The 26,900-nt window shown below is 44.4% G+C and overlaps 1 protein-coding gene across 2 annotated transcripts in view; it reads left to right on the forward strand.

Annotated features, from left to right (window-relative positions):
• The window catches only part of PTPRM (protein tyrosine phosphatase receptor type M), a 642,938-nt gene extending 617,164 nt beyond the window's left edge, over positions 1-25,774 (forward strand). Inside the window, exons 26-32 of one of the 2 annotated variants that reach the window (XM_079785235.1) lie at positions 94-243; positions 935-1,108; positions 3,383-3,514; positions 8,097-8,222; positions 10,162-10,325; positions 16,505-16,640; positions 24,913-25,774. In XM_079785235.1, coding sequence (XP_079641361.1) covers positions 94-243; positions 935-1,108; positions 3,383-3,514; positions 8,097-8,222; positions 10,162-10,325; positions 16,505-16,640; positions 24,913-24,966 — 936 coding nt within the window. In that variant the 3' untranslated portion in view covers positions 24,967-25,774. The remainder of the gene's footprint in view (positions 1-93; positions 244-934; positions 1,109-3,382; positions 3,515-8,096; positions 8,223-10,161; positions 10,326-16,504; positions 16,641-24,912) is intronic. The other variant, XM_079785234.1, reaches the window with a different exon arrangement.
• Positions 25,775-26,900: the final 1,126 nt, after the last annotated feature.

Below are 26,900 nucleotides of genomic sequence, written 5' to 3' on the forward strand. Positions count from 1 at the left end.
TGACCACGTGGGGCTGCCTTCCCTCTTTCTCTGTCTCAATCTCTCAGGCACCTTGGTTTCTCTGTTACTAACCAGTCCCCTCTGCTTCACCAGGAGCAATATGTGTTCATCCATGACGCCATCCTAGAAGCCTGTCTTTGTGGAGACACCTCCATCCCTGCCTCCCAAGTTCGGTCTCTGTATTACGACATGAACAAACTGGACCCACAGACAAATTCAAGCCAGATTAAGGAGGAGTTCCGGGTAAGTGACGCTAAAGGGAGAGGCGAGTGGCTGTGACTTTGCTCCTCAAGAAATGGATCTAAATCAGATCTTGAATCATTGAGGCAACACAGGGTTCCTGAACCTCAGCAATGTTGATATTTGGGGCTGGGGAATTCTTTGCTGTGGGGCTGTCATGTAGGATCCCTGGACTCTACCAACTGGATGCCAGAAGACCTCCACCACATCAGTTGTGACAACCAGAAATGTGTGCGGGCATTGCCTGTGTCTCATGGGGGCAAAGTTACTTTTTGAGAACCATTGGTCTAGCAGTGCCATTTCCCCACTTCAAAGGCAGACACCAGGTAGTCCCATAATGCCCCGGGGTGCAGCCAAAACAAGCAAGATACTATATTCAGGCAAGAGTTCCTCATCCTCACATTCGGTCTAAATGTACCTGGCTCTAGACCAATTCTATCCAACCTTCTACTCCCAAGTGCCCAGTGTCTAGCCCTCGTTACACTCAATGGTCCTTATGTCTGATGGGCACTATCTATAGACAAAATCCAAGGAGAGAAAGAGAAATAAAAATGTAACTGTGAGTGAGGCAATGGCGGAGGTAGAGGAGGGGATGATCTTGTACTCAGCTGTAGGAAACTGGGCTGTGCTGCAGTCTGCATTAAGACAGTGTGCTATCCAGTGTCTTCTCCATTGTCTGCATTCTATCACACAGACCCTGAACATGGTCACGCCAACACTGCGTGTGGAAGACTGTAGCATCGCGCTTCTGCCCCGGAACCATGAGAAAAACCGGTGCATGGACATCCTGCCTCCGGACCGCTGCCTGCCTTTCCTCATCACCATCGACGGGGAGAGCAGCAACTACATCAACGCCGCTCTCATGGATGTAAGCCCACCTACCTTCCCTCGGAAGGAAACGGGGAGATGTTTCTCCAGGGGCAGCAACTGGGAAATGACTAAGTGCAGCCTGGGTCTCCTTAGACGCATCTGCCCTTGCTCTTTGAGGTGTTGTTTTTTTAAAGACAGAAACTATTTTTTTCTGCAAAGTGCATTTCAGACTCCATATATGTTTTCCCGTCAATGCAAACATTCTTGGTCTCTCGGAAACCACTAGTCCTAACGTATTGATAAATGAATCATGTCCCATTTACTCTCTGAGCACTTACATTTTTAACCTGCTGGCCAGAGAGCAAGAGACAGCTCTTAGGTCACTGCGGCAATGAAGTGGGATAATATGGTTTGCAACATTATTTTAGTGCCCTTTCTTCCTAATTCAGGCAGTAATTAACATGGGGGGGAGATTGCCTGTCAGTACAGATAGTACACAGCTCATTACTTCCTGTCAGTCTGTTTCCTTCTAACTGAATGAGCATTTGCTATTCAATTGGTGGGAAATGTGAATGGATATTTTTAGTGCTAACATGGAAGCTTTAATTCTATTGCTGTGATATCAGTAAAAACTTGTTTGAGGCTCTCCAGAGCAGTAAAAAGCATATGCATCCTTTTGTGGCAAAAATAAGTAGCACCATCACACACATAAATGACAAGGAAAGATTTTTAGGAAAAGCAGAGCTATTTTAATTATGCATGTTTTTTTATTGTGTTTTTATTGATTTTAGAGAGAAAGGGCGAGGGGGAGAGAGAGAGAGAAACATCGATGTGAGAGAGAAAAACATCAATCTGCTGCCTCCGGGGTTGAGCCCACAACCCCACAATCCAGGCATGTGCCCTGACGGAATTGAACCTGAGACCTTTTGTTGCATGGGACAATGCTCAACCAACTGAGCACACTGCCCAAGGCTTAATTATACATATTTTTAAAATAAAGTTAAGTTTTCCTTATTAAAAAGATTATTAAAATCTTACTTGATAATATAGGAGAATTGGCTAAAAGAAAAGGATATTAAAATTTGAAAAAAAATAAGAAATAGAAAAATCTGGTTACATACTAGCTAGAAGGAAGTGAAAGTAGCTGCATTATTAGCAGGCAAATAGGCTTTAAGGTAAAAATAAAAGACTTTAAAGGTAACTTTAAAAAAGATAAGATGACTTATTTTATGGAGTCATTTAGTAAGAAATAATGTTTGATGCACTCAGAAGAAATAGCAATGCTACACTAAAATTATGGCTTCAAAAATATATAAAATAGAAATTGAAATACAGAGTGAGATGGAAAAATTCATCATCATATAAGGAGACAGTACCATGCTTCTTTCAGAGCAGGGGTCCTCAAACTTTTTAAACAGGGGGCCAGTTCACTGTCCCTCAGACCGTTGGAGGGCCGGACTATAGTTTAAAAAAAACTATGAACAAATTCCTATGCACACTGCACATATCTTATTTTGAAGTAAAAAAACAAAACGGCAAAAACACCCGCATGTGGCCCGCGGACCGTAGTTTGAGGACGCCTGTTTCAGAGCCTGGTCAAGGAAACAGTCAAAAAAATCAGTTAAGTGCTGAGGAAGCTAGACCTAACGACAGAAGTAGAGCATTGTATTGAACAATGAGTACACTGAAGGTCAGCCTGGGAGCAAAACAGTTATGTGCTGCCTACTAAGATATCCCTATTAGTTACTGACAAAAAGGGGTTAAATTTTTTAAATGCTTTGAGATCTAACTCCCAAGCCCTAGACCCGTGGTAGGCAAACTGCGGCTCTTTGGCCCCTTGAGTGTGGCTTTTCCACAAAATACCACGGCCTGGGCAAGTCTCTTTTGAAGAAGTGGCATTAGAAAAAGTTTAAGTTTAAAAAATTTGGCTCTCAAAAGAAATTTCAATCGTTGTACAGTTGATATTTGGCTCTGTTGACTAATGAATTTGCCGACCACTGCCCTAGACAAAAGCCAAAAGCTTATTCCTCGGGCAGTGGGGGGAGGGGGGAACCCATTATGTATAAGGCCAATATTGCTTTTCTACTAGAGACAGCAAAAATTTTATGAAATGCTCTTGTGTTCTTAGTGTCAAAGTGAGAATATTTTATCATTACTCTTCTGCAGATAAGTTTATATTTAGTCTGTTTTGGCATTGACAATGGTGATAGAATTCAACAGTTGTTAAATATGCTCAGTGTTTTATGTCACAAATTTGTATGCATATAAAATAACGTTAGCTTCTTCCCTTCATATTTTCTGATATATTTGGATCTTTCTTGTGTGTTTGCAGAGCTATAAACAGCCTTCCGCTTTTATAGTCACCCAGCATCCTTTGCCAAACACAGTGAAAGACTTCTGGAGACTAGTCCTGGATTATCACTGCACGTCTGTAGTTATGCTGAATGATGTGGATCCGGCCCAGGTGAGACTCATGAGTTATTACAGCCAGAGCTCGTGCCCAGGGTTAAATCTGTGTTTGCTTTGTTTGCACATTGAAAAGTGTGGCCTCCAGTGCCAGGTCACAAAAGCCAGGCGAGGACTGAGAACAGGAGCTGCTGAAACACAAACGTTAAAAATCAGATGGAATTAGGGATTGGGGCCGAAAGTCGTCTGAAACCCAAAGACAGGTTGGAATTACAGATGGTGGAAGTGAGAGGGCAAGACGGAGTCAGAAAGGATGGAAATACTGACTGGAGGGAGATCGAGGTAATGGGCAGAGTCAGAGCGGAACAGGAACAGGAATGTCACACCACCAAAACCAGAGCAAGCAAGCCAGAAGCCGTGATGGATGTCAGCATCTAACCCAGCTCTTGATCCCATCAGGGATCGTACCATGATGCGGTGGCAGGCAATTTTAAGGGAGAGCAATTAGTTGTGTCAACTCTTTGATAAAGATATTAAAAAGAAATAAAACTGGGACTTGAAGATAAGAGAAGCTCAGAATGATAAATGAGACATTTTCATAGCTCCTCTTTTAAACATAAAAAAAAAGATAGAATGGACAGTAATGACTTGATATTAGTAATGGGGTTTAAAAACATTTTCTTAAAGAGACTTGTCAGGCGAGCATTAGCACAGTGGCCATTTAGGAGCTGAATTTATTGCTTTAAGATACAGCCATACCAATCACAGGCTTAACTGTCATGACAGTTATGCTAAGCTTGAACTTAGCGTGTTTTAAGAATAAACTTGTTCTGGAACTGAATTTATTTCCTATATAATTCTCTATAATAGAGACAAATTCTTTAAAAAAATAAATAAATAAAATAAAAAGGCCTGACTATTTTAGCATCCAAAGTGGATAAGATTGATAAGATTTTCCCTTCCTAAAATCTACTTTATTGCCATCAATCTGCCATAAATGATATGGAATTCACTTTAATCCTATAATGTTTTTAATTATGTTTGAGATACTAGATTATATTATGAGGGCTGTAGCCTGAACGTTTATGAAATAATAATGACAATCCTTGTCCTCATCTAGTCCTTTTTGCTTAAGAAGGTTAAAATGATTTAGGTCTTCCCCCATGGATCCTCTCCGGAGGATAGATTGCAGCCATTTAAAAACACAACCGCAGCTAAGGGAGCTTCAAAGACACAACTCAAAATAGAACCACGGATCCTGGTTTTCTAACTCCAAGTGTCCAGGGTTAAATTTCCCTAATTCAGGAGTCCTTAGTCATAGACAGTTCTAGAATAAAGGACTTGATCCCTCTTCAGAAACATTCTTTTCCCCCTAATGTGGGTCCTGTGATGTACTGTTTTGTTCATATTAGTTACCCAGGCATTAGTGATTTCTGTGTGTTCTCTTTGAACATCAGTGTTTGAATTCCGAAGCTGCATTCTAAACCCAAACTGTCTGGACTGAAACCAAGCCTTGCCTGGCCAGTGGGAGGAGAGACAAAGAGACAGTAATTCCATTCAGCAGACAGAGCTGATTTTCAGAGTGAGAGAAAAGAGGCTCCTGGGAGTCAGTCTTTTAGAGAACACTAAACTGAGCATTTGAACTTAAAGGCTTTGCAATTGTACGAGAATAGCACTCAACTATTTTAAGTATTTATAGGTCCGGTTCATGGATGTGTTATACACCATTTAAGCCATTTTATACATGGTTTACTTGGGCAAAGTGCAGAATGCAGTGTGCCAAGAGCCAAACGTCAGCCTGGGCCATTCATATTTCTTGGGTGTAAATGACAAGCTTTTGATCTGGGTTTGAACTGAGAGAACAAGCAAAAAGCAAAGCTAGCTCAGTCAGGAGTAAAATGGGCAGAACAGTTCAACTGTGCATGTTCGGATTTTATTACCATCTCGGCTTCCCATCACAATGCCTATTAATTTTAACAGTGGGTACATTTGGATATCAAAAAGAAAATAAATATTAGCATGCTATAGTTTGATAAGGCAGTTTTATAACTTGTCGCCAGGAAGTGCTGGTAAGGAAGGGAACATTTCATGAGAGCGTTATTTAAAAATAAATAAATGGCTGGTCAAGATAGAGGTATAGGGAAATGTGCTACTCACATCCTCCTACAACCACATCAAAAACACAACTTGCCCTAACTGTTGTCAGTGGATAGAGCATCGGCCTGTGGACTGAAAGGTCCCGGGTTCAATTCCGGTCAAGGGCATGTACCTTGGTTGGGGGCACATCCCCAGTAGGAGGTGTGCAAGAGGCAGCTAATCGATGTTTCTCTCTCATCGATGTTTCTGACTCTCTATCCCTCTCCCTTCCTCTCTGTAAAAAATCAATAAAATATTTTTTAAATACAACTAAATTACACAACAACCATTATTCAGGACCACCTTAAATCTAGTTCAATGGAAATCCTACAACTAATGATTTAAAAAGGAAGCCACATCAAGACTGGTAGGAGGGGCAGAGATGTAGAAAATAAAAAGTAGGAGGAATATCTTGGCTGTGGAGATTCCCCCTGAAGAACAAGGGGTTCCAGCCCAAAACCAGGCCCCCTAGCCCAGGGTTCCAATGCCAAGAAGAGAAGTCCCCATAACTTGGGGCTGTAAAAACCAGCGGGGTTGTGGCTGAGTATGATGGAGGCTGCTGGAGTCCCAGACAGTTCCTCTTAAAAGGCCCCGCACAGACTTACTCACACTCTGTCCCTCTGAACTCCAATGCTTGGTCAGCACCTTGAAAAGTACCAGAGACATAAGGGTAGAAACTAAAATGTCTGGCATCAAGATGAGAGCTGGAGGGGCAGCTTTCTCCCAGACAGAAGTGCTGGCAAAGGCCATTGTTTCCTTTCTGAGCCCTTCCCCCACAGAACCAGCAGGGGGCGCCACATCTGAGTCTACATCAACCTGGCTATGACTGTTCACCCTGCCCTGGTGATTTCCCTTCCAGTGATGGGCAACCTTTTGAGCTTGGTGTGTCAAACTTCGCCAAAAAACTGAGCATAACTCGGGTAGTGTGTCACTTTGAGGAAAAAACTAACTCCAAGACTATAGTCGCAAATGTTTCATCCTCAGGAGCAGCAAATGTTTCATCCTCGGCATGCGGCCACGTGTCATCAGAAATGGCTACACGTGTCAGTGCTGACACGCTGGGTGTCATAGGTTCGCCATCACTGCACCCTGCCCCACCAACTTGGGTGGTACTATATTTATCTGGCTGATCACTTAGTGTTATATAGTGTCTAATCCCTGGACTGTGCACCTGAAACTAATATAATATACATTTTAAAAATAAATAAATGTAATTTCTAAGATACTATTAAGAAAGTATCCTTAATTACCCTACTTTCATTTTTAATCTAAAGTCCAAATCTCTAACTTCTTTATAATAGAGGAAGATTGCTCTTTAGGTTGACCCACCATTAACTGAAAATTATCTTGCATATAAATCAACCTTTGCAACCTTTGACAATAAGATTTTTAGATCCTTTGGAAAATAAAAGTCATCAGAAAGGAAATTCAGCTAGTAGATTCTCTTGTTGTGGTTCTTCATTCTGCTTAAAATGAGCTGATACGTTTTTCATCTGCTCTTGGCCCAATAGAAACTGGTTATAAAGTAATGAAGTAGTTCTTTTTTGTCTCATCACAGCTATTTGTCCCTCTGGTAAATCAGAAAGATAAAAGTTACATGATACTACCCAATGTGTTACTGGAATATCATGCCCCAAAAGAAGTTTAATTTCCAACTTTAAATGCCTTTTGGGGACTTAGGGCTAGGAAAGCTTTGTGAGAAGGAAAGATCTTGGGTATTCTCTCACCTATCTTGGGTATTCTATCACTGTGGCTAATAGAATGGTGGCTCACAGAATGAAAGTCCCAGTTTCATAAGCCACCATGCCCAGCTGCACTTCTTCCACATAGAGCTGTGCATCACATCCCATTCATACAAAAGTTCCAGTAACCTAGTGTCACCAAAGCTAGAGTGTGAGACTCTAGGAAATTGTGGTTTTTATTAAAGCCACCTCCAGGTAAAGCATTTACCCTTATTACACCAGGTTTTCTAGAACAGAGTGGGAGGGTTTGGACCAGAGCATAAAAATGCAATGCAACACTGTTATCAGTATCTTGTCACAGAAGAGCCCTATTCCCAAAGTGATTACAAATTGCAAAGCAAGCCCAGGGGAAGATGGAGATTTGGGTATTTGCAGGTATGTGTGTCATCTTAAGTACCGTAGCTCTTCTAATGGCATCTTCCAAGGACCTTGTAAGAGTTCCTGTCAGCAGCAAAAGGAATCTTACAATGGGGTGTGTAAAATAGCATCACATGTCCTCAGAAAACAGAATCGCTCATAGTTTAACGATGCTTTCTGAGAAAATGCAGGGAAAAGGACTAGAAGAAGGACAGGTGGAGCTGAGGAATCAGCCAACAAGGAAGTCCGCTAGTCTACTTTCTTGAAGGAAAGGAGAGAAAGGAAATAAAACTTAGTGAATCACGGAAGTATTAAGACCCACCGAATGCCAATACTGACCAATCCAAACTGCTCAGAGTAAACTTATTCTTAAAATAACCTCGTGTTTCTTTGTTTTGAATTCAGTTGTGTCCACAGTACTGGCCAGAGAACGGAGTTCACAGACATGGCCCGATCCAAGTGGAATTTGTTTCTGCTGATTTAGAAGAAGACATCATCAGCAGGATATTCCGTATTTATAATGCATCCAGAGTAAGAACCACAGCCAATATCACTTACATTGGGGTTTCATTATTTTCTCATACACTGCATATTTAGTATGCCGCTCTGTGACAGTCGCTGTTCCAGGAGTATGGACTATATCAGTAAACAAAACAAAGCTCCCTGACCTACGGAACTTACATTCTAATGGGAGGTGATAAACAATAAATAATGGATATAACAGACATAATGAGGTATGTTAGAAATTGATAAATGCTATAGAAAAAAAAGCTGGAATGTAGAAAGTGCTAGGGCATTAACAGGAGGGAGAGCAAGGCTCTGTCTTAAGTAGATGTACAGTGTGAGCAAACACCTGATGGAAGTGAGGGAGAACCATCCAACGTTCCGCAGAGTCAGCTTTCCAGGCAGAAGTACTGGTCAGTGCGAAGGCTCTGAGGGAGGGTTTTTGGAACAGTAAAGAGGCTGATGTGGCTGGAGCACAGTAAGCTATGATCACCTAGAGGGAATGGGGGGTGAGGGGGAGAGGCGTGGCAGGGATCATGCAGGGCCTTGCAGACCACTGCAAAGATTTGAGCATTTGCTCTGAAGGAAATCAGGAGCCATTACAGGGTTTGAGTAGAAGAATCGCATGATATAATTTACCTTTGAAAAGGAGTACTCTGGCTTCTGTGTTGAGAATAGACTTTAAGAGAGGCCCGTCGGGAGACGATCATAACAGTCTAGGTGAGAAATGACAATGGCAGGACAGAGTGGTAGCAGTTGGAGGTAGTAAGAAATAGAGAGATTCTGGTATATTCTGACAGCAGAACCAATAGGATTTTCTGGCAGTTTGGCTCCTAGGGATCTGAGGGTGACTCTCCAGATTTTGGTTTTGAGAACTAGGATGATGGAATTGACATGAACCGAGTTAGGGAAGATGGTGGGTGTCAACAGGACAATTGCAGGGGAGAAGGGGGTTATACGTGGAGAGAGAGTCAGGAGTTCAATTTGAAGTATACTAGGTTTGAGATGACCATTAAACACCTAAGTGGAAATATTGAGTTGGCATTTGGATCTATGAGGACAGAGGTCTGATCTGGAGATATGAATTGATGGCTTATTGGAATATTTAAAGCCATGAAATCATCAAATGAGAGACAAAAGTGAAAGGGACCCAAGGACTGAGCCGTGGTCCATCAGAAAGGGAGGCCAATACAGAGGGGAGAGAGCCGTCAGGGACAAGGAACAGCCAGGCGAAGAAAGTGTGTCAACGAGAAAAGCATGACCACCTGTGTCCAAGACTGCTGGGGGCCACGGAACATGTAGTGCAAATGGTGTAGCCACGGCGGATTAACCCTTTGCACTCTCTTGCTTTTTTCTCGATTCCTGCTACCGATGCTAACCGTGTCGAGTCACACTCGACATCCGAGTGCAAAAGGTTAAAACTGTTGCCTTTTCTAACATTTTCTTGAGTAGTGCAATTCTATTTAACTATGAGTAAAGATTAATTAACTGTTGATATCTCAGCAAGATTCACACCAATAAGCAAAACCATATTATATTCACAGGAAATGCAGTGCAATCTATAACACCCTGAGCTCACAAACATCTCCTGATTGTAACTTATCCTTTACCTTTCATTTACCTCTAATTAAAGTAGAGCCGTTTTACCATTTACTACACAATGTGGTCAATGTTCGTGTTGGGTGTTATTTTTCACTTGGTTTTTGCAAAATCGTAAGCCTTTGGCTTCACTTTTATTTGTCTGGTCTGTCATTTCAAACACCTGGTTTTTTATAACACCTCAATATTAAAACTCATAACTCTCAGGCCAATAGAAGCTTCCTCTGTTATTTATAGGCTAGCCTCTCCTTTAATATTGCCCTGCTTTGATGAGACGACCAAGTAGGTGGAACCTGCCCACTGGAATTCAATAAAGTAAATAATGCCTGTTTTCTTTTCGCTCCCTGGTTATTGCCTGATTCTCCAGCCCCAAGATGGATATCGGATGGTGCAGCAATTCCAGTTCCTGGGCTGGCCGATGTACAGAGACACACCGGTGTCCAAGCGCTCCTTCTTGAAGCTCATTCGCCAAGTGGACAAGTGGCAGGAGGAATACAATGGCGGGGAAGGCCGTACGGTTGTGCACTGCTTGTAAGTGTGAGATATAGCTCTGTCTGGGAATGACCAGCCACCTTCCATTACCTGCCATTTCACTATCTCTTGTTTCACTACAATTGGAGAAGAAATAAGTAGATGTGAGTGAAAGGAGATGATCTACTTGATGAAGGTTTGGTTTGCTTTGCAGAAAACAAGATATGCATGTTTTGATTCTGCATTTGCTCAGACTGTGACTGCTATAAAAACAAGCCCTGACCTTGTGATTGGGAACCCCCCCCCCAAAAAAAACAAAAAAAAAACACGTGGGTTAGCCCAGTAGGCTCCTACCAGCTCTTGAGAACCAGTTGTTAAAATTTGGGGGACTTTTCTGAGCTGGTTGAACTTTCTAAACTGTTGGTTACTTGATAAACCATCCAGGTGAAAGAATCTACATCACAGAAATCAGCAAATACTACAAATCAGGGCTAGCTTGCCATCACACTAGTATAGTGGGTGATTCTATTGGAAATCATGTCAGAAACTTCAAAGGAACTGTGTGTGTGTTTTTCTTTGTGGTTTTAAGAGAGTTTTTTGTTTTATTTTGGTTTTGGCCTGGAAATATAGATACTGGGAAGATTTGGTTAGAGCCATTGTCTCCAAAGTGTGGTCTCCAGGCCACCAGTTTTAACAGATGCTGAAATGGAAGAACCTTTGCCACAGAGCAGTGACTCCCAACCTTAGCTGCTCATTGACAGTCATTTGGGAAATTTCTATGCCCTGGCCACACCCCAGCCAAATTTAATCAAAATTGCTGGGGGTGGGGCCCACACATTGGTGTGTTTTTAAACTCCTAGATAATTTTAACATTCGGCCAAGATGAAGAGCTGCTGAAAAGAGACTTCCATGCTTTTCGAAGCACTTTCACCTGCATTTTCTCATTGGTGATGATATGTAGCTAATCAGCCAGCTGGAATTGGCTTAATGGAGCAGGCAATTAGAAAGTCATGGCAATTAGGGAAAATGTTTAGAGAATTTGTGCAAACTTAAAGTGTTAAGCTTATGTCTCCTTTTAGTGGAATATCATTAGAAGTATACAATGAGATCTCTTCCAAATTGAAGGGAAAATAAAGTTTTACTCTGGGCCCACTAACCCTAATTAAAATGACAAGCTTGGCTAAGGGCCTGGGTTACTCTGCACCTTGTGCCTATATCTCATGCCATGCCACCCCCACTCAGGGCCCTAGGAGACCTTCTGACAGTATAGAACTCCGCCTTGCCTCTCAAGTCAAAATGTGGCATGTCAGCCTGTAGGAAACTGGTATTTCCTTGGAAAGAACCTTATGAACCTATTCACACTTAACCCTAATCCTTTGTCCCCGGAAAAGCTGTTTATAAGCCATCACCCCTTACTACTTTCTCCTTCCTTTTCATGGACCCAGTTCATTAAAAACATCTCTACCAAGAAAATGCCAGAAGGAATGATGAACAACTCACAACCCCATTTTTATATCTTTCAAGTCCAGATATAACCTCTGATCAGAATAAGATCAGAGGGTCACCAGTGTGAGTTGATACAATCCTGGCAAGGAAAATTGATATTTTAGTTAGAGTTTGCATTATATCTATTAAGTTTAAAAAAAAAACTAAAAGTAGTTTGCAGATATCCATTTGTGCATCTAGAGTCCGCCAGCATCTAGAACTAGGAGCATAATGCATGTTACCAAATTTGATTAGTAGCTTCCTTACAAGGGCAAGTGCTGTAATACAAAGGACTAAGTCACAGTGGGGGAAGTTGAGGCACTAGACAAGCCTGAGGGGAAGATACAAGGATCCCTTACATCACTGTACCTCAGAGACAACCACCGACTATAATCTTCTAGGACACAGCTGTGGCCCTAGAACTAAGCAGTTATGTCACCTTTCCATGTGACATCTAAAACAGAGGGCTGTTATTTAACTGTAGTGTACAGTGGTGGGCGTCTGTTGTTCTTTCCCTTCTTCTGGTGAGAAAAACCTTTCTTTTTTGGGGGGAGCCGTTCTCCCCCAATATAAAGTCCTTGTGGTTCCCATGGGGCACCTCTTGCTCTCTTAACATTGGGGTGGCCAAGAGACCCAGGCCTGGTGAGAATGTTTATTGTTGTTTAGGCTTTTAAATCTAAATCTAAGACTTTTAGTTGTGAGAAACAAAATTAGGTTAAATTGGTATCCTCCAGTATAAGCCAGCAAAGAATGCTTTGAACCACAACAGCTCCCTGCTATTCTTCTGAGGTAAGGACATTGTTTTAGCATAATGTAGTGCCACCTAATGGCTGTGGGCAGAACATCCCTGCCCAAGACAGACTTCCAGGGGCTGTGAAATTGGTTCATTAAGCCACATATACTCACGATAAGCAAATAGGGGATTTTTTTTCTTTATACATATCTCCCAGCTAATAAAACCAGAAGAAATGTAAGATATCACCATTTTCCAATCCTTGATGAAAATGATGGATGTAGACAATGTCGCCGACAGCTGCTGAAAGCACTGGGTGAAAAGCTAATGGAGGAAAAGCAGTGTGGTGTCAGTGCAAAGGCAGAAAATAGACTAAGGGCACAGAAGAGGAAACCCAGGAACTGAGCCACACCTCAGGGTCACCTGATGTACAACAAAGATCCCACAGCATACCTACTGCAAGGCAGCGGGAAAAGACTGCCTACATACCTGGTGTCTCTCCTTACACTACATACAAAAATCATATCCAGATGGATTGCAGACCAAAATGTGAAAAAGAAAACAGTGACATTTCCAGGAGTAAATCTTCATGACCATGAGGTTACCAAAGATGTGTCACACAGGACAAAGAACATGAGCCATGAAGGAAACATTGACGAGTTGGATTTCATTGAAATTAAATACTTAAGTTCACCTACGACACCAGTTAGAGTGCAAAAGTAAGACACGGATCTGGTAAAGAGTTTTGTGATACATCCATCTGACAAAGGACTCATAGCCAGAATGCCTAAGAACTACTGCAAGTCAATAGGAAAAGGCTAGACAACCCAGTTGTTTGGGCATAACACTTGACAAAAACTTGGTTTAAGAAAGAAAGAAAGGAAGGAAGGAAGGAAGGAAGGAAGGAAGGAAGGAAGGAAGGAAGGAAGGAAGGAAGGAAGGAAGGAAGGAAGGAAGGAAGGGAGGAAGGGAGAGAGAGAGAGAGAGAGGGAGGGAGGGAGGGAGGGAGGGAGGGAGGGAGGGAGGGAGGGAAGGAAGGAAGGAAGGAAGGAAGGAAGGAAGGAAGGGAGAGAGAGAGAGAGAGAGAGAGAGAGAGAGAGAGAGAGAGAGAGAGAGAGAGAGAGAGAAAGAAAGAAAGAAAGAAAGAAAGAAAGAAAGAAAGAAAGAAAGAAAGAAAGAAAGAAAGAAAGAAAAAGAAAGTCCAAGTGGCTGATAAGCATAGAACAGGTCCTCGGTGCCATTTGTTTTCGGGAAAATACACATTAAAATCAGAGTCGGATGGCAGTGCATACTCAACAGAATGGCTAGAATTTAGAAGACAAACACGTAAGTGATAATACCAAGTGTTGGTGAAGCTGTGGAGTAACTGGAACTCCCATATGCTGTTGGTAGGAGGTAAATATGCTACAGCTGTTTTGGAGGTGTTAACTAAAGCTAAATGCACATACATTCTCTGAGTTCTTCTGCTCCTAGGCATATGACTACAGAAGTGAGTCAAGTATGCAACCATGAGACATGTTTACAGCAGATTTACTCATAATACCAGAAACCAGAAACAGCCAAACATTCATCAGCTGTTAGAGAAATAAATTATACAGTAGTATATCCATTCAATAAATTATTTTCAGCAACATAAAAAATAAATTACTGATATAATATGGATGATTCTCTCACAGAAAATATTAAGTGAAATAAGCAAGACTGAGAATCGAACTGGTGACCTTTCAGTGCACAAAACGATGCTCAACCAACAGCCACACAGTCCAGGGCCAAAAGAAATTTTTTATGCTAGAAGTGAGAACAGAGATTATCTTTGCAGTATTGATGGTATTGACAGGAAGGAGTAAGAGGGAGGTCTCAGGGGCTGATCATAGTCTGTATTTTTATCTGAATGGTGTTTACATGGCATATGCATTTGTAAAAATTAACTGATATATATACTTAGCATTCGTGGACTTAATTTAAGGTATGTTATACTTTATTTTAAAAACTGCTTTGAAACTTAGTAATGGACTGATCAAGCTGACATTTGAACACAATGATAAATCTTAAAATCACAAAACAAGCAACAATTTTATATCTGTGCCTACTTCCTAATGACGGTATTCTTAAAGGCATCCTTATCCAAAAAATTTAAAATTCTTATGAAACTCTGGAGCTAACTCCCAATTTATAGGAAATACAGGATTAGAGAGTAACATGTTAAATTATATTCAGAGGCACAATGAATGAGAACAACCCAGAATATGAGCTCTCTACGGAAAAATGGCCCTATGTCCTCAAGAAATAAATTACCAAGAAAAAAAGAGAGTGAAGAGAAAACTATAGATTAAAATAAACTTGCAAGACATTTCAACCAAATGCAATGCATGGACTTTGCTTGGATGTAGATTTGAAATAGACAAATATAAGAAAATATCAGAAACAACCTGAGAAATTTAAACAGTGACTAGAAACTTGATTACATTAAAACAGTAATGTGTATTAATGTTAGCTGTGATAATGAGCCTGTGCTTATTTTTTAAAAGATCCCTAGATTGGTTGATTCTAGAGCTGGTATAGGGACCGTATAGAATGGGTCTGGAACGTCTGTGGTTGCAGAAAGTAAAGACATACTCAAAAAAAGGACAGAAGCTGTCGAAAGAACACGGAAGCAATCTGATGGAGCGGCTAGTGGCCTGAGCTGGAACAATTTCAGCAACAAAATAAATATCTATACTACTGGATTTTAGCTCATAAAATAGAATTAATAAGTCTAAACTGACAAATGATAAAAATAAATAAGCTAAATAACAATTTTAAACGTGGGAGAAGAGACACCTCTCTCTGAGTAGAATGTTGAAGGAGAGAGGGGGGTAGAAAATCAATTAGGCAAGCACCACAGTAATCATTGTTGCAGACGGGATCCACCAGTGTGATCCGCCAATGTACGCTAAAATGAGTAGGTGAAACTTTGAGGCGAAACAAGATATTTGCATAATCCCAAAGTATCTTTCCCAAGGTGTTTATTAACTACAAAGAGAAAGGTAACACCTACACAGTGAAAATAAATCTGCCAGACACCTACCATCTTAATAAGTGATCAGGTTTAGCAGCAGCAGCAGGGAGTTCAACAAGAATCCCTTGAAGGATGAAACAGCCCTTCTGTGTTTTTTCTTGCCAAAACGTATAACCCCATTTCCAATCATAAAAAACATCAAACAAACCCAAATGAATGTCAGTCTACAGTTTGTATTTCATAATGACTTCTCCAATTACGGAAAGGGATCATGGCTACTTTCCACATCTACATTCTCTGTTTTGATTTCCAAAAAAAAATGACACTTTTCCAAAGTGTCAAGGTCAAGGAAGACAAGGAGGAGCGGTCACAGAGGGGAGGAGAGTAAGGAGACATGACAATGAAATGCAAGGAGGGATCCTGGGATGGATCCTGGACCAGGAAAAGGACACGCATCAAAAAGCGGTGCCATGACTGAGGTCCGCAGTGTAGCAATAGTTCTGCCACCGCATTAACCTCCTGGCTTGATGATGGGTAGTGGTTATGTAAGATGTCCACAGCAGGGGAAGGCGGGACGCTCGGTGCTCTTTTTGCAACAATTTTGTAGGTCTAAACTTAGTTCAAAATTAAAAGCTTGATTTAAAAAGAGCCCTTATGTTTTAGAGGTAAATAATGGAATACTAATGGGTATTTAGAAGGCCAAGTCCATCTTTGAGCAGAACCCACACCTGTCACCAGCTTTATCTGAGACACGGAGGTGCTCATTGAAAAATTTCCGAGGTAGGCCCTCCCTGTAGAAATCGATAAGGTGCTATATTATGTAATCTAGGGCTGCGGTGAGGTTGGGAGAACAGCGCGTTCCAGTTCATGCCTCCAGCACAGCACGAGCTGCGTCCGCTTTCATGAGCAGGTTGGCCCAGGTGGAGGGTCCCAGCCCTGAGCTGCACCACCACCGGTGCTCGGGGCTTAAGGGGCGCGATGTAAGACAGACAGGGTCCAACTATCTGGCTTCTGTCCTCACAGGAACGGGGGCGGCCGCAGCGGGACCTTCTGCGCCATCAGCATCGTGTGCGAGATGCTGCGGCACCAGCGCACCGTGGACGTGTTCCACGCGGTGAAGACGCTGCGGAACAACAAGCCCAACATGGTGGACCTGCTGGTAGGCCTCCGCCCCGCAGGGGGCGCTGCCGGCGGGGGGGTTAACGGGGGAGAAGGGCGGGGGTGGTGCTCCCTGGCTCAGGTCGGCGGGGAAACTGATCACAGTGGGATAGGCTCGTTTTCAAAAACATCATGTAATCACTCCATTTGCAAGGGCTTTGCTCCCTCTCCCTCATTCGCTTTGCCACCGAGAGGCTTCCTCTCAACGCATCTGAGATGTGAAAATAGTTGAAACTCACAAGTGAACATCCTTATTAATTCCCGTTCCTGGCAGAGCCTTCCGTGTGGCTAAGCACTTAGTCTTCAGGAGAAGAAATAATCATAGCACGTGAAACGCCAGATTTTCAAATTACATATCTTATAAATAGCTTAATCGCCTAATATTTATCAAAGCCGTGAATTTAGTTTGACACCAGAATATTGCACTTAATTATGGTGGCCATCGCTGCGAAAAGGATTAGAGGAGTTGAGAAACAAAGGACTCCGTGCAATTATTTTCGTAGAGTGTTTCATGAAATCCCTTTTTGTGTGTGTGGAGCTGTTGAAATGCCAACCACTGTGACTCAAGAATAGCCAAACAGCTTAGAGGAGGGAGCTTCCAGGTTAGGTCTTTGTGCTCCTCTGTGGGCAGAAGCAGGATCTGGAGGGAAAGTAGGACTAATCCCGAGGTGGGGAGAGCCGCCGGGGGAGAGGGAAGAAGAGAGGGCCGCAGCGCTGGGGCAGTGGGGTGAACATTTTAAATATCACAAAGAGGCTGAAGAGAGAGCTGAGATTTGCGATAAGGTTGCGGAAGTAGCTGTGGTCCTCAGTCATTACAGCAGTACACGCGGCTGGGTAATGACAGCGACCGGTGACACTGAACCCTAGGACGAGTCCAAGTCACTCCCCGGAGCATCTGGTCTCCCCAGCGGTGCGTCCCGTGTTTGATGAGCTGTTCTCTTTCCCAGAAGCATGGTGCAGGACAGGGGGTTTGGTACAAGGCTACCTGTTTGGCCAGGTGCGGGCCCACACAGCCATCAGAAGGCATCACATTGGCTTCTGTGGGAAAAGGACGGTGTCCCCCCCACCCCCACCGCTCCCCTCTCATTCCTGACCTGGGGGAAGCCCATGAAAACCCAGTTTCTAGTCTCAGCTCTGCCACTAATTCAAGTTGTGACCTCAGACAACTTGTCAATTTATATGCTCTGACGAGAAACAACAGAGGGACTACCTTGTCCATGTAAGTCTCCTTGGGCAAGGAAGGCACTTCACTCCCTTGGGTCTGAGTTGGGTAAACGAGGGATGTGTTGGCTTATTGAAGGGATCCCACGTGATGATGTACGTGGAAGTGTTTTGGAAACTGCGGAGGTGAGAAAGGCGGTCCTTGAGAGTGCAGGTGTCCACAGGGCATGGGGCAGCCGGCAGCCTGTCTGAGGTAGTTATGGGAAGTGTTGTTTGAGACGCAGGAGGTGGTGGCTAGAAGCTAGTATGTGACACTCCTAGCCCCTTTCACAGGTCACAGATCTCCCGGGGAGGGGCCGAGCGGCTGAGGAGTTTGCCATGGTCACTAGAACAAGAGGGAATGGTAGGGTTCTCCCACCACAGAATTCTCAGCCTCCTGGGAAGCAAGTGATCAGAGGGCAGTCGGGTAGTCAGGAGTGGCCTGGGTTTAAGACAGATAAGAAGGCTGACAGAGGCTGAAAACAAAGGCATAAATTAAAACTTGCTGTGCCTTCATTTTGTATTTGACCTCCCTGATTCACGGACAGATGTGTAGCTTCCAAACTTTGGTTGGTACCTGAGCAAAGCTGACCTTGCTTTAAAAAAAAAAAAAAAAAGTAATTTCCCTCTCTGTGCAGCCTACATTAAGCAGAGCATTAGGTTAGACCCTTCCAGGTCTTTCCTCTAAGCTCTGGCTGCAGCTTCCATCGCTCACACATTTTTATGGGCAGAAGCAACGTGGCTTTTCCCAAATCAGTGGTGCTTCTCCACGAAATGAAAGGAGACCTGGCTGGTTGGACCAGAGGGAGCTTGTGACGCCAACTCACTACTTAGCAGTTTCCGTCATTATGTAAGATTAGACTAGAGCCATGGTCGGCAAGCTGCGGCTCGCGAGCCACGTGCGGCTCTTTGGCCCCTTGAGTGTGGCTCTTCCACAAATTACCATGGCCTGGGCGAGTCTATTTTGAAGAAGTGGCGTTAGAAGAAGTTTAAGTTTAAAAAATTTGGCTCTCAAAAGAAATTTCAATCGTTGTACAGTTGACATTTGGCTCTGTTGACTAATGAGTTTGCCGACCACTGGACTAGAGAAAACAGGATCCTTGCGTGCCCAGAACTCAGAGGGTCAGGACCAGCTTTAGGATAAAGTCAAGGGCTGAGAAATATAGGAAAGTTTTGCAGTTTCCTGAGAAGAATGTCTGATAAGTTTGTCACAGTGAATGTTCGCAAGGTAATATCTGGTGACCGGCAAAAAAATGTCACAGTGCTCTTTGCAGCGGGCTTGAAGCTTCCTGAACTAAATAAGGGCCCTTGTCATTTGTTTGTTTTTGCCTTTAAGTACAATTTCTGTGAGTGTGGTCCTTGTACCTGTGTGTATATACTGGCTAAGGGGATTCAGGTCAGGGTGATAAAATTGGGTACAATTCTATTGGGTTTCTCCTAAGCACTAGATGTTGTGCCCGCAGTTGAAAAGTACAGAGTGCGGAGTCTTCTTAACTGCATCTTCATAGAACGGTGGTGTGTGCGCCAGAAGGCTTTGGAGTGCCCTTGTGCTGGCACGGGGGAGCCAGGTGGATGCGGTCGGGAGAGCCTTGGCCTGGGCCCCGCTAGACCTGCTCATGTGTCACATGCAGAGGCTGAATCCACAGTGGTCCCCTCCATTCAAAACCACTGCCCCCTCCCTGCTAGCGTGGGATGAGCGTGCAGAGGGGAGTCCATCTCTACCTCCCTTTGAGGCTCTGATTTTTCCAAATTGCTTCCAAGTTTGAAAATCCATCCATCTGCTTTGAAGCATGGCACTTTGAAGAGAGATCTAGGAAGCCCTAAAAGATTTATTTCTTCAAATTTTTAGTTTTGGGGCTCTGGAGAAAAGCCAATTGATTGCAAGGAAGCAAAATAATTTATAACACAAAGTTAGGTGTGTGTTTTATCTAACAGGAGCAGGGTGCTTTTCCCTCACCCCCTCTTCAGCCCAGCTTCTAAGTTATCTATCTCTTCACCAGCCTCCAGTCCTAACCAAAGGCCTGGGTCCCAGGGGCAGGCGGGACCCCACAGCCTGAATACTGAGCTCCTTTGAAGCCCTGATAGTTGTGGGAAAACCGGTGCTTCAATGAGTAGCTCCCCTCTCACCTTTGTCCTCCTCACTTGGCTTTTGAAGTTCTAGGGCTCTGTTTTAGCAAAAAAACAGCCACCAGGGACAGATCTTGCCTAGAGATACATATTATCGCCTGGGATGTGGTGGGAACTTGGGCCAAAATTACCAAGATCAAGGTGTTTGACACATAGTTAATAGGTATGTGTGTGTGTGTGTGTGTGTGTGTGTGTGTGTGTGTGTGTGGAGAATACCTAGGATCTACCTAGTCTCAGCAACTTGCAAGTATATAATACTATATTACTAACTATTCTCAAACTTCTTATAACTGAAAGTTTATACCCTTGACCAACAACACCCCATTCCCCCCTCCCCTCAGCCTCTGGCAACCACCATTCTAGTCTCTTTAATGGGAGCTTTAGACATTCCAATCCCTCAGCCCATCCCAGAGACTCTGATCCAATGGGCCTGGGGCCTGGGGATTCTAAAGTGCTGCAGGGGAGAAGCAGGGTTCAGCTGGGTTATAAGCTTCCTTTTCCTGCCAAGCAGGCCGCCTGCCCAGGCCCACCTCCCCAGCTCCTGTTTGGACCAGATCTGCCAATATCTCCCCACCTGTAATGCAGAGCTGGCCACCCAGGCTCAGCCCACTTTCCTCTTCAGTGTAATACATATAATGTGCTGTGAACTTGTATAAAATTTGCAGACTATTTGAAAGGTGGGGTGTGGAGGTGTGAATGTAGGTGTATGAGTGGGTGTGAATGTGTGGGCATGGGTATGTGAGGGGCTATGTATGTGTAGGGGTATAGGTGTGTGGCTGTGTGTGTAGGTATAGGCGCATTTGAGTGTGTAGATGTGGGTGTGTATTAATGTATATGTGGGTGTAGGTGTGGGGTGTATATAGGTGTATGTGTGGGTGTGTAGGTGTCTATATAGATAATAGCTATGGGGTATGTATAGGTATATGTTTGGGTGTGTGTATACATGGGTATATGTGTGGGTGTGTATGTGGGTATAGGTATGTGGTATGTATAGATGCATGTGCACATGTGTATATGTGGGTGTATGGGTATGTGTGTAGGTATGGATGTGTGTGTGGGTGTGTGTAGAGGTCTAGGTGTGTGTATGTGGGTATGGGAGTGTGTATGTGGGTGTAGGTGTGGGAGTGTGTATAGGTGTGTGTGTGTGTGTTGCAGTGGAGGGTATAGGACTCAGGTGGGGAATCAGAGATGTGCACTCAGGCCCCTGCGCTGTGCCCCAGCCAGCTGTGGCTGGCAGTCTGAGTGGCATTCCACCTCTCTCAGGCCTGCCCTGCCATAGTCACAGCCCTGGAGAGCAGCCTCTCCGTAAGCCCTCTTGTGGTAGGTTTTCCTACATCTTAAGGAAGCATTGGGGGAATCTCTGTTGATGCCCTGTGCCCCCTCTCTGCCTAAGACTCTGATCTACTTGAGGCAGGGGCTGGTCAACCCCCTCAGCATCAGCAGGGCTCCTGGCTCCAAGCGGGTACCTGAAAAATATTTGCTGAGCGACTGGACATTTCTGCTCTGCACCCAGATCCCCATCCATCCTGGCTGCCCGGCTGCCCTCTGGAACCTGGGGAAGGCTGTGGCTACATGCCGACAGGGCTGACTGGGGAACGCACACAGACTGCGTGGGGCTCTGCGGGCAGAAAGTTCTCCATGCATTTTCAAAGACGTAGATGAGAGTAGCGACCCTTCCCGTTCATTGTCAGAGACACGCAGCTGTCTTATCGAGGGGTCTCCTTGGCACGGTGGCTGGTTGCCCCATTGACCCGGGAAACAATGAACCCAACCTGGGACCACGTCACCTCCTGGCAGAGGCATCGGTCAGGATTCTTTCCACGCTGAAGGATCTGTCAGCACAGGATCAACTGAAGCTATGAAACTTGTCTCAGTTTCAAAAAGCTGGAGCACCAGGGGGGAGCTTCGCAGCAGGTGAGCCAGCAGACTCTTCTCTTTGAATCTCCCCAGGCAGGCAGGCGCGTGGGGTGTTTGAAGTGCTAGACTGCCCGTAGGGCCCCCAGTTCCTCAGACACAGACAGCCTGAGTGACAAAGGCACAGCCCGGGCCCTGCAGGGCCGCCCCAGAGCCCTCAGAGCGAGTGGGGACTTTTGAAACAGAACCTGACTTTTAGGTGCCTCTTCAGATTTCACTTTCTTCCCGGGAACAAGAGATGTGATCTGGACTGAAAGTGGGGTTGGGGTCTTGGAGAGGAATAGCGGGTCTCCCTGGAACCGTCCTGCACAAGGATGGACCCCCACTCACATCCCTTCTTCATGCCCGAAGCCAGCCCAGGCCGCCCCAGTCGGGAGAGCTGGGGACCAAGGCATAAACATTGTTCCCCTGAAGCACAGGGATAACTCCTGTGGTTTAATTATACTGTTCAAAAGCAAGTGCGTTGACAGAAACCTTAGAAGACAGGCCTGTACCTGGTGATCAAATGAAATCAGTTTCCAAGGGAGGAAGATTTCAGGCATTTCCCGAGGTGCTTGGGGGAGGGGACGCAACAATGTATGATGATTGTCCTCATTCCTCTTATTTTTATGATTCAGAAAGCAGTCGTCACAGAATCTGTGGGGATTAACAGCTTGGTTGGGAGGGAGAAGATGAGAGAGAGAGGATTCATTTTGAAAATTATAGTCATGCCTACAGAGCACCCCCTCCGTGACCTACACAGCAGCCCCTTGGCAGCAGAGCCCGAAGTCCCTTTCCTCCCAGTGCGTGCCTGGAGGCCAGAGCCACATTTTCCACTAAATGAAAGAAATGTTAACATTTTCATGTTAAAAGAAATGGGTTCATGATAGGCACTGACGTTAGTTGCACAATTAGGTGTGTACCAAAATCATGTTTTAGCTAATAAGGAACTGGATCTCTTAGAATTTCATTGGGGAGGTGGGGGTTTCACTGTCTCACTCACACACACACACACACACACACACACACACACACACACTCGGAGAACTCTTTAGAGCACTTTATAGCCAATAAGCCAGTTCAGTGATCTGCCAACATCAGAATTTTGAAATTCAAGTGATTTCTTTTAAATATTCTGAAATTAAAAGTATCAAATCCTGAAATTAAAAATACTGTGTTGTGAGTCACAATGTATTTGTGTAGACACTATTTTCAGTTCTCTGGGGTATATACCTTGGGACTATAGAGTGATTCTATGACCTTTTGAGGAGCTGCCAGACTGTTCTCCAAAGTGGCTATGCCGGTTTGCATGCCCACCAGCAAAGTGTGAGGGCTCCGGTTTCCCCACATCCTCCCAATGCGTGTTCCTGTCTTTCTCTTCTTATTTGAGCCATCCTGGCAGGTGTTGCTGCTATTGGTGTTTGATCTTGTGGCACCGTCAGCGTATGGAAATGATCTCTAGATTGTAAGCTCTCTGAGGACTGAGGCTGTGCCTTGAAATCCCCGATCTCTAGTCTTTCATGTTTGCTCAGTTGTATCAAGTGCTGCTAAGCCCTTGTCATCATTTACATAGAAGACCAACATGTGACTCCCCCAACTGTATGTCAGGTTCTGCCCCAAAGACTGGTATGCTGGCTCTTGTCTTCCAATAAACAGGTTGGACTAGTGGGGCCTTTAGAGAACAAATAATAGGTGAAGAAAAGGACATTGCAGTGACTAATCAGGAGACACATATCAAAAAAAAACAAGGTAGAAATTTATTTTTAATGAATTTGGCAAATAAAAGACCCATGTCCTTGGTTGTGACCATTGTGTTGAGCCATGAGACAGTGGCGCTGACTCTCACAACTCACAAAAGTTTGCCTCTTACTGAGCTGGGAAGAGAGCCTTACAATGGCCAGCCCCTCTGCCCCCGACACTGGGCTGCTGCATCCTCAACCCCTGGGTCCCTCCGCTCGGTTCAGAGGCCACACCCAGCGAGCACCCATCAGCACTGTGCACTAACACAGGAGCTGGATGCCCTCCCTGCCACCTGACACCCCACGTGCGTGGACCAGGACCTCAGGTGCATGATCTGAGAACGCTATGCTCATAAAAATGAAGTCACTGCCTGATGGAGCGCTGGTATGTGGTTCCCAGAGGCTAGCAAACATTTCCTCCTGGTGCCCTTCTTTATCCTGTTGCCTCTACCTGGAATGCCTGTCTTAATGCCAGTTAGGAGGACCATATAATCACTCACACCGGGACGCTTTTGAGAGTAAAAGAGAACGCTACTAATGCTTATGCCAGGACAACAGGCAAAAACCAGTTCTGTCTGGGGCAAACCAAGGCACATTAACACCTACCCCAGCTCTACACGTTCACCCTCTCCCTCCCTTTACCTGCTGCCTCTTGCCAGATCTTCCCTAAGAAGTTCCGCTCTCTCCTCCACATTGGAGGACCATTCATGGGCCCTGCTCAGCTCTGCCGCGTGGGTTGTCATGGGTCACTTGTCTCATCCTCCTCATTGGACCGTGGACTTCTCAAAGTCAGAGCCCAGGTCAAGGTGCTTGGTACTTAAGAGGTACTTAAAAACTCCTCATAAAATGGAGGAAGTCCAGCTGACCGAACAGCAAAGGTAAAGCTGAGCCAGGAGTGAAGCCACGTTTATTTACTGGGGGTCTTCTGTGAGCAAGTCATGAGGCATTGCCGCCAGCACTCATTATCTTCCCTTCTACCTTGTGATCTTCCCATGCTTTGTGCTCAGCATGTTGATGTACAGGTAAACATACGTGTATGGACAAACACATATATATGTGTGTTCCAGTTGTCTAGAACTTCCCAGGAATTCTAGTGAGTGTGGATATCAAAATACCTTTCATCAGGCCTCGTGGGAACATCTACCAACAGTGGATACATTTGTGGTTCAGAACCATGACTTTCTCATTTATTTCTGATTCAGATCCTTCTCAGTTTGACGTCTTCCAATTAAACCCCTCATCTGGCATAACTGCTTAACCAGAAACAGCGTTCAGGTGCTGGAGAGCTGACATTTTTTCCCTTCCATGTTCCAGGACCAGTACAAGTTCTGCTATGAGGTGGCCCTGGAATACTTGAATTCTGGCTGACGGCATCACAGCGCTGCAAACCGACCTTTCATCCCACAAAGCCGAGCGCTCCCAAGGCGTTTGTGAAGATGAGATCAGGACTCTCGATGTGCTTATTTTGCTTTGCAGCATTGGCTCTTTTTAAGAGCCCAAGGAAGTATGTATAAAACCGCTTGCACTGCCCAGTTCCCAGTGATGCTGCTGCCTGACGGAAAGCACACACAGCCTACAGTCGTCAGACTGTACCCCCAGGCGTCCGCCTGTTAGAGCAGCATAGACAGCTGGTCCACTGAAGAGCACAATTATATTCTTATGAAGGAATTTGTACCTTTGGGGTATTATTTTGTGACCCGTGAACCTTTGTTATTGTTACAGCTGAGTGTACATTTTTGTTCTGTGGAGAATGCTACCTGGCATTATGATAATATATTATTTTAGTTAATATTTGTATTTTAACATGTTGCATAATATAAGCTTCTGTAGCTTTCCAAGACTAACAGATAAACATATAATGAACAAAGATATGTTGTATGAGTTGTTGTTTCTATCAGATTTATATTGTTTCTAAGGGAGAAGCTTGGGAGGAATTCAGTTCAAAAATGCAAAGCTCAGCGATCAGATTCACAGACCGAAAGCTTTTCCACTTGTTTATATTGTAAATACTTTTGATTTCATCAAATTATTTATTCATTAAAAGAAATTTTTGTGAAGCACAGTGAGTGACAATCATTTTTATGAAGCCCAGGAAATGGCTTACTGTATGATGTTACCTTGTGTGCATTCTCAGCTCAATAAATAAAGACCAGTGACCAGTCGTGGTGTATTGCTAGTGTCCCAGCGCCCTGGCGGCGGAAGCAGCTCCGGTCACTCCAGGTCACGGGCGGAGAGATTGTACATGGAAACTGTTGCCTGGAGCAGGTTGAGTTGAAATTTTGGGGACAGAACTTTTGGCAGCGAGAAACCTAGGCCCATCCTGGGAGCCTCCCCTTGGCGCTGAGGAATCACAACCCCAGAGTCTGCCCGGGCCATGAATTCTCACCTGGTGGGCAGGCAGTTCCAGGGCGGAGACTTCCTGACCCGGAGCCGCCTCTCCTCCTTCTCTCTTTCACCTGTTCACTGGGGTAATGTCTGTCCTCGCCAGGCCTCATTCAAACCTGAAACTTGCTGAGAGGACACTTTTTAAAGGGTTATGAGATCGGAGTGCCTTTAGGCAGAACGCTAAGCTAAACAGTTCCTGGGAAGGGAAATCACTGCGGGCAGCCTGCTCTGCTCTGCTCCGCTCTGCTCTGCTCTGCTCCGGTCCAGGGCTCGGCCCGACCTCTGACGGAGGGAGACGCTGTGCAGTGGACTTCCACCATGAGTTAAGTGAGTTCCAGGCTATGTTAAATGATGACCAGTAGCTGGTGGGGACAACCGTTATCAAACACCAGTTCTGTGCCAGAAACTGTGCAGGGCGCTTTCCCAAATGGCAGCAGATCCTCCCAACAGTATGATCCAGGTTCCGTTACGGAGCTGTCTCACAGCTGGGAACCTCGGTCTCATCAACTGCTAGCTTTCTCTGCTTTATTCCTGCCATCCTTGTTCTTGGAATTTATGAAAATGTCCAGTCCATTCTCTGAGTGACTTCCCCAGACTTGCTAGACTAATAAAGACCCTATTTATCCTCCTAACTGAAACAACTAAAACAACTGAGAAAAAAATATATATTTTTTAAATCGTTTCAGGACACTGAACATCAAGTAATTAAGGTAACACCAATGGGATACCTGATAAATATTTGGAGAGGAGGGGAGGGGAGGAAACCCTAGCCTTAGATTTCCTCTCTGCATTAACTCCTGTGGGTTTTAGGTTTGCCTTCCTAAGATTTCAAATGGGAATCAGAGTTTTTACTTTTTTCTCAGCAGCAAGAAGTGACAAAGGCAGATGACTCATAGAACAGTGACAGAACATTTGCT

This window comes from Cnephaeus nilssonii (genome assembly GCF_951640355.1).
Source record: "Cnephaeus nilssonii genome assembly, chromosome: 11".
NCBI classification, from domain to species: Eukaryota; Metazoa; Chordata; class Mammalia; order Chiroptera; family Vespertilionidae; genus Cnephaeus; species Cnephaeus nilssonii.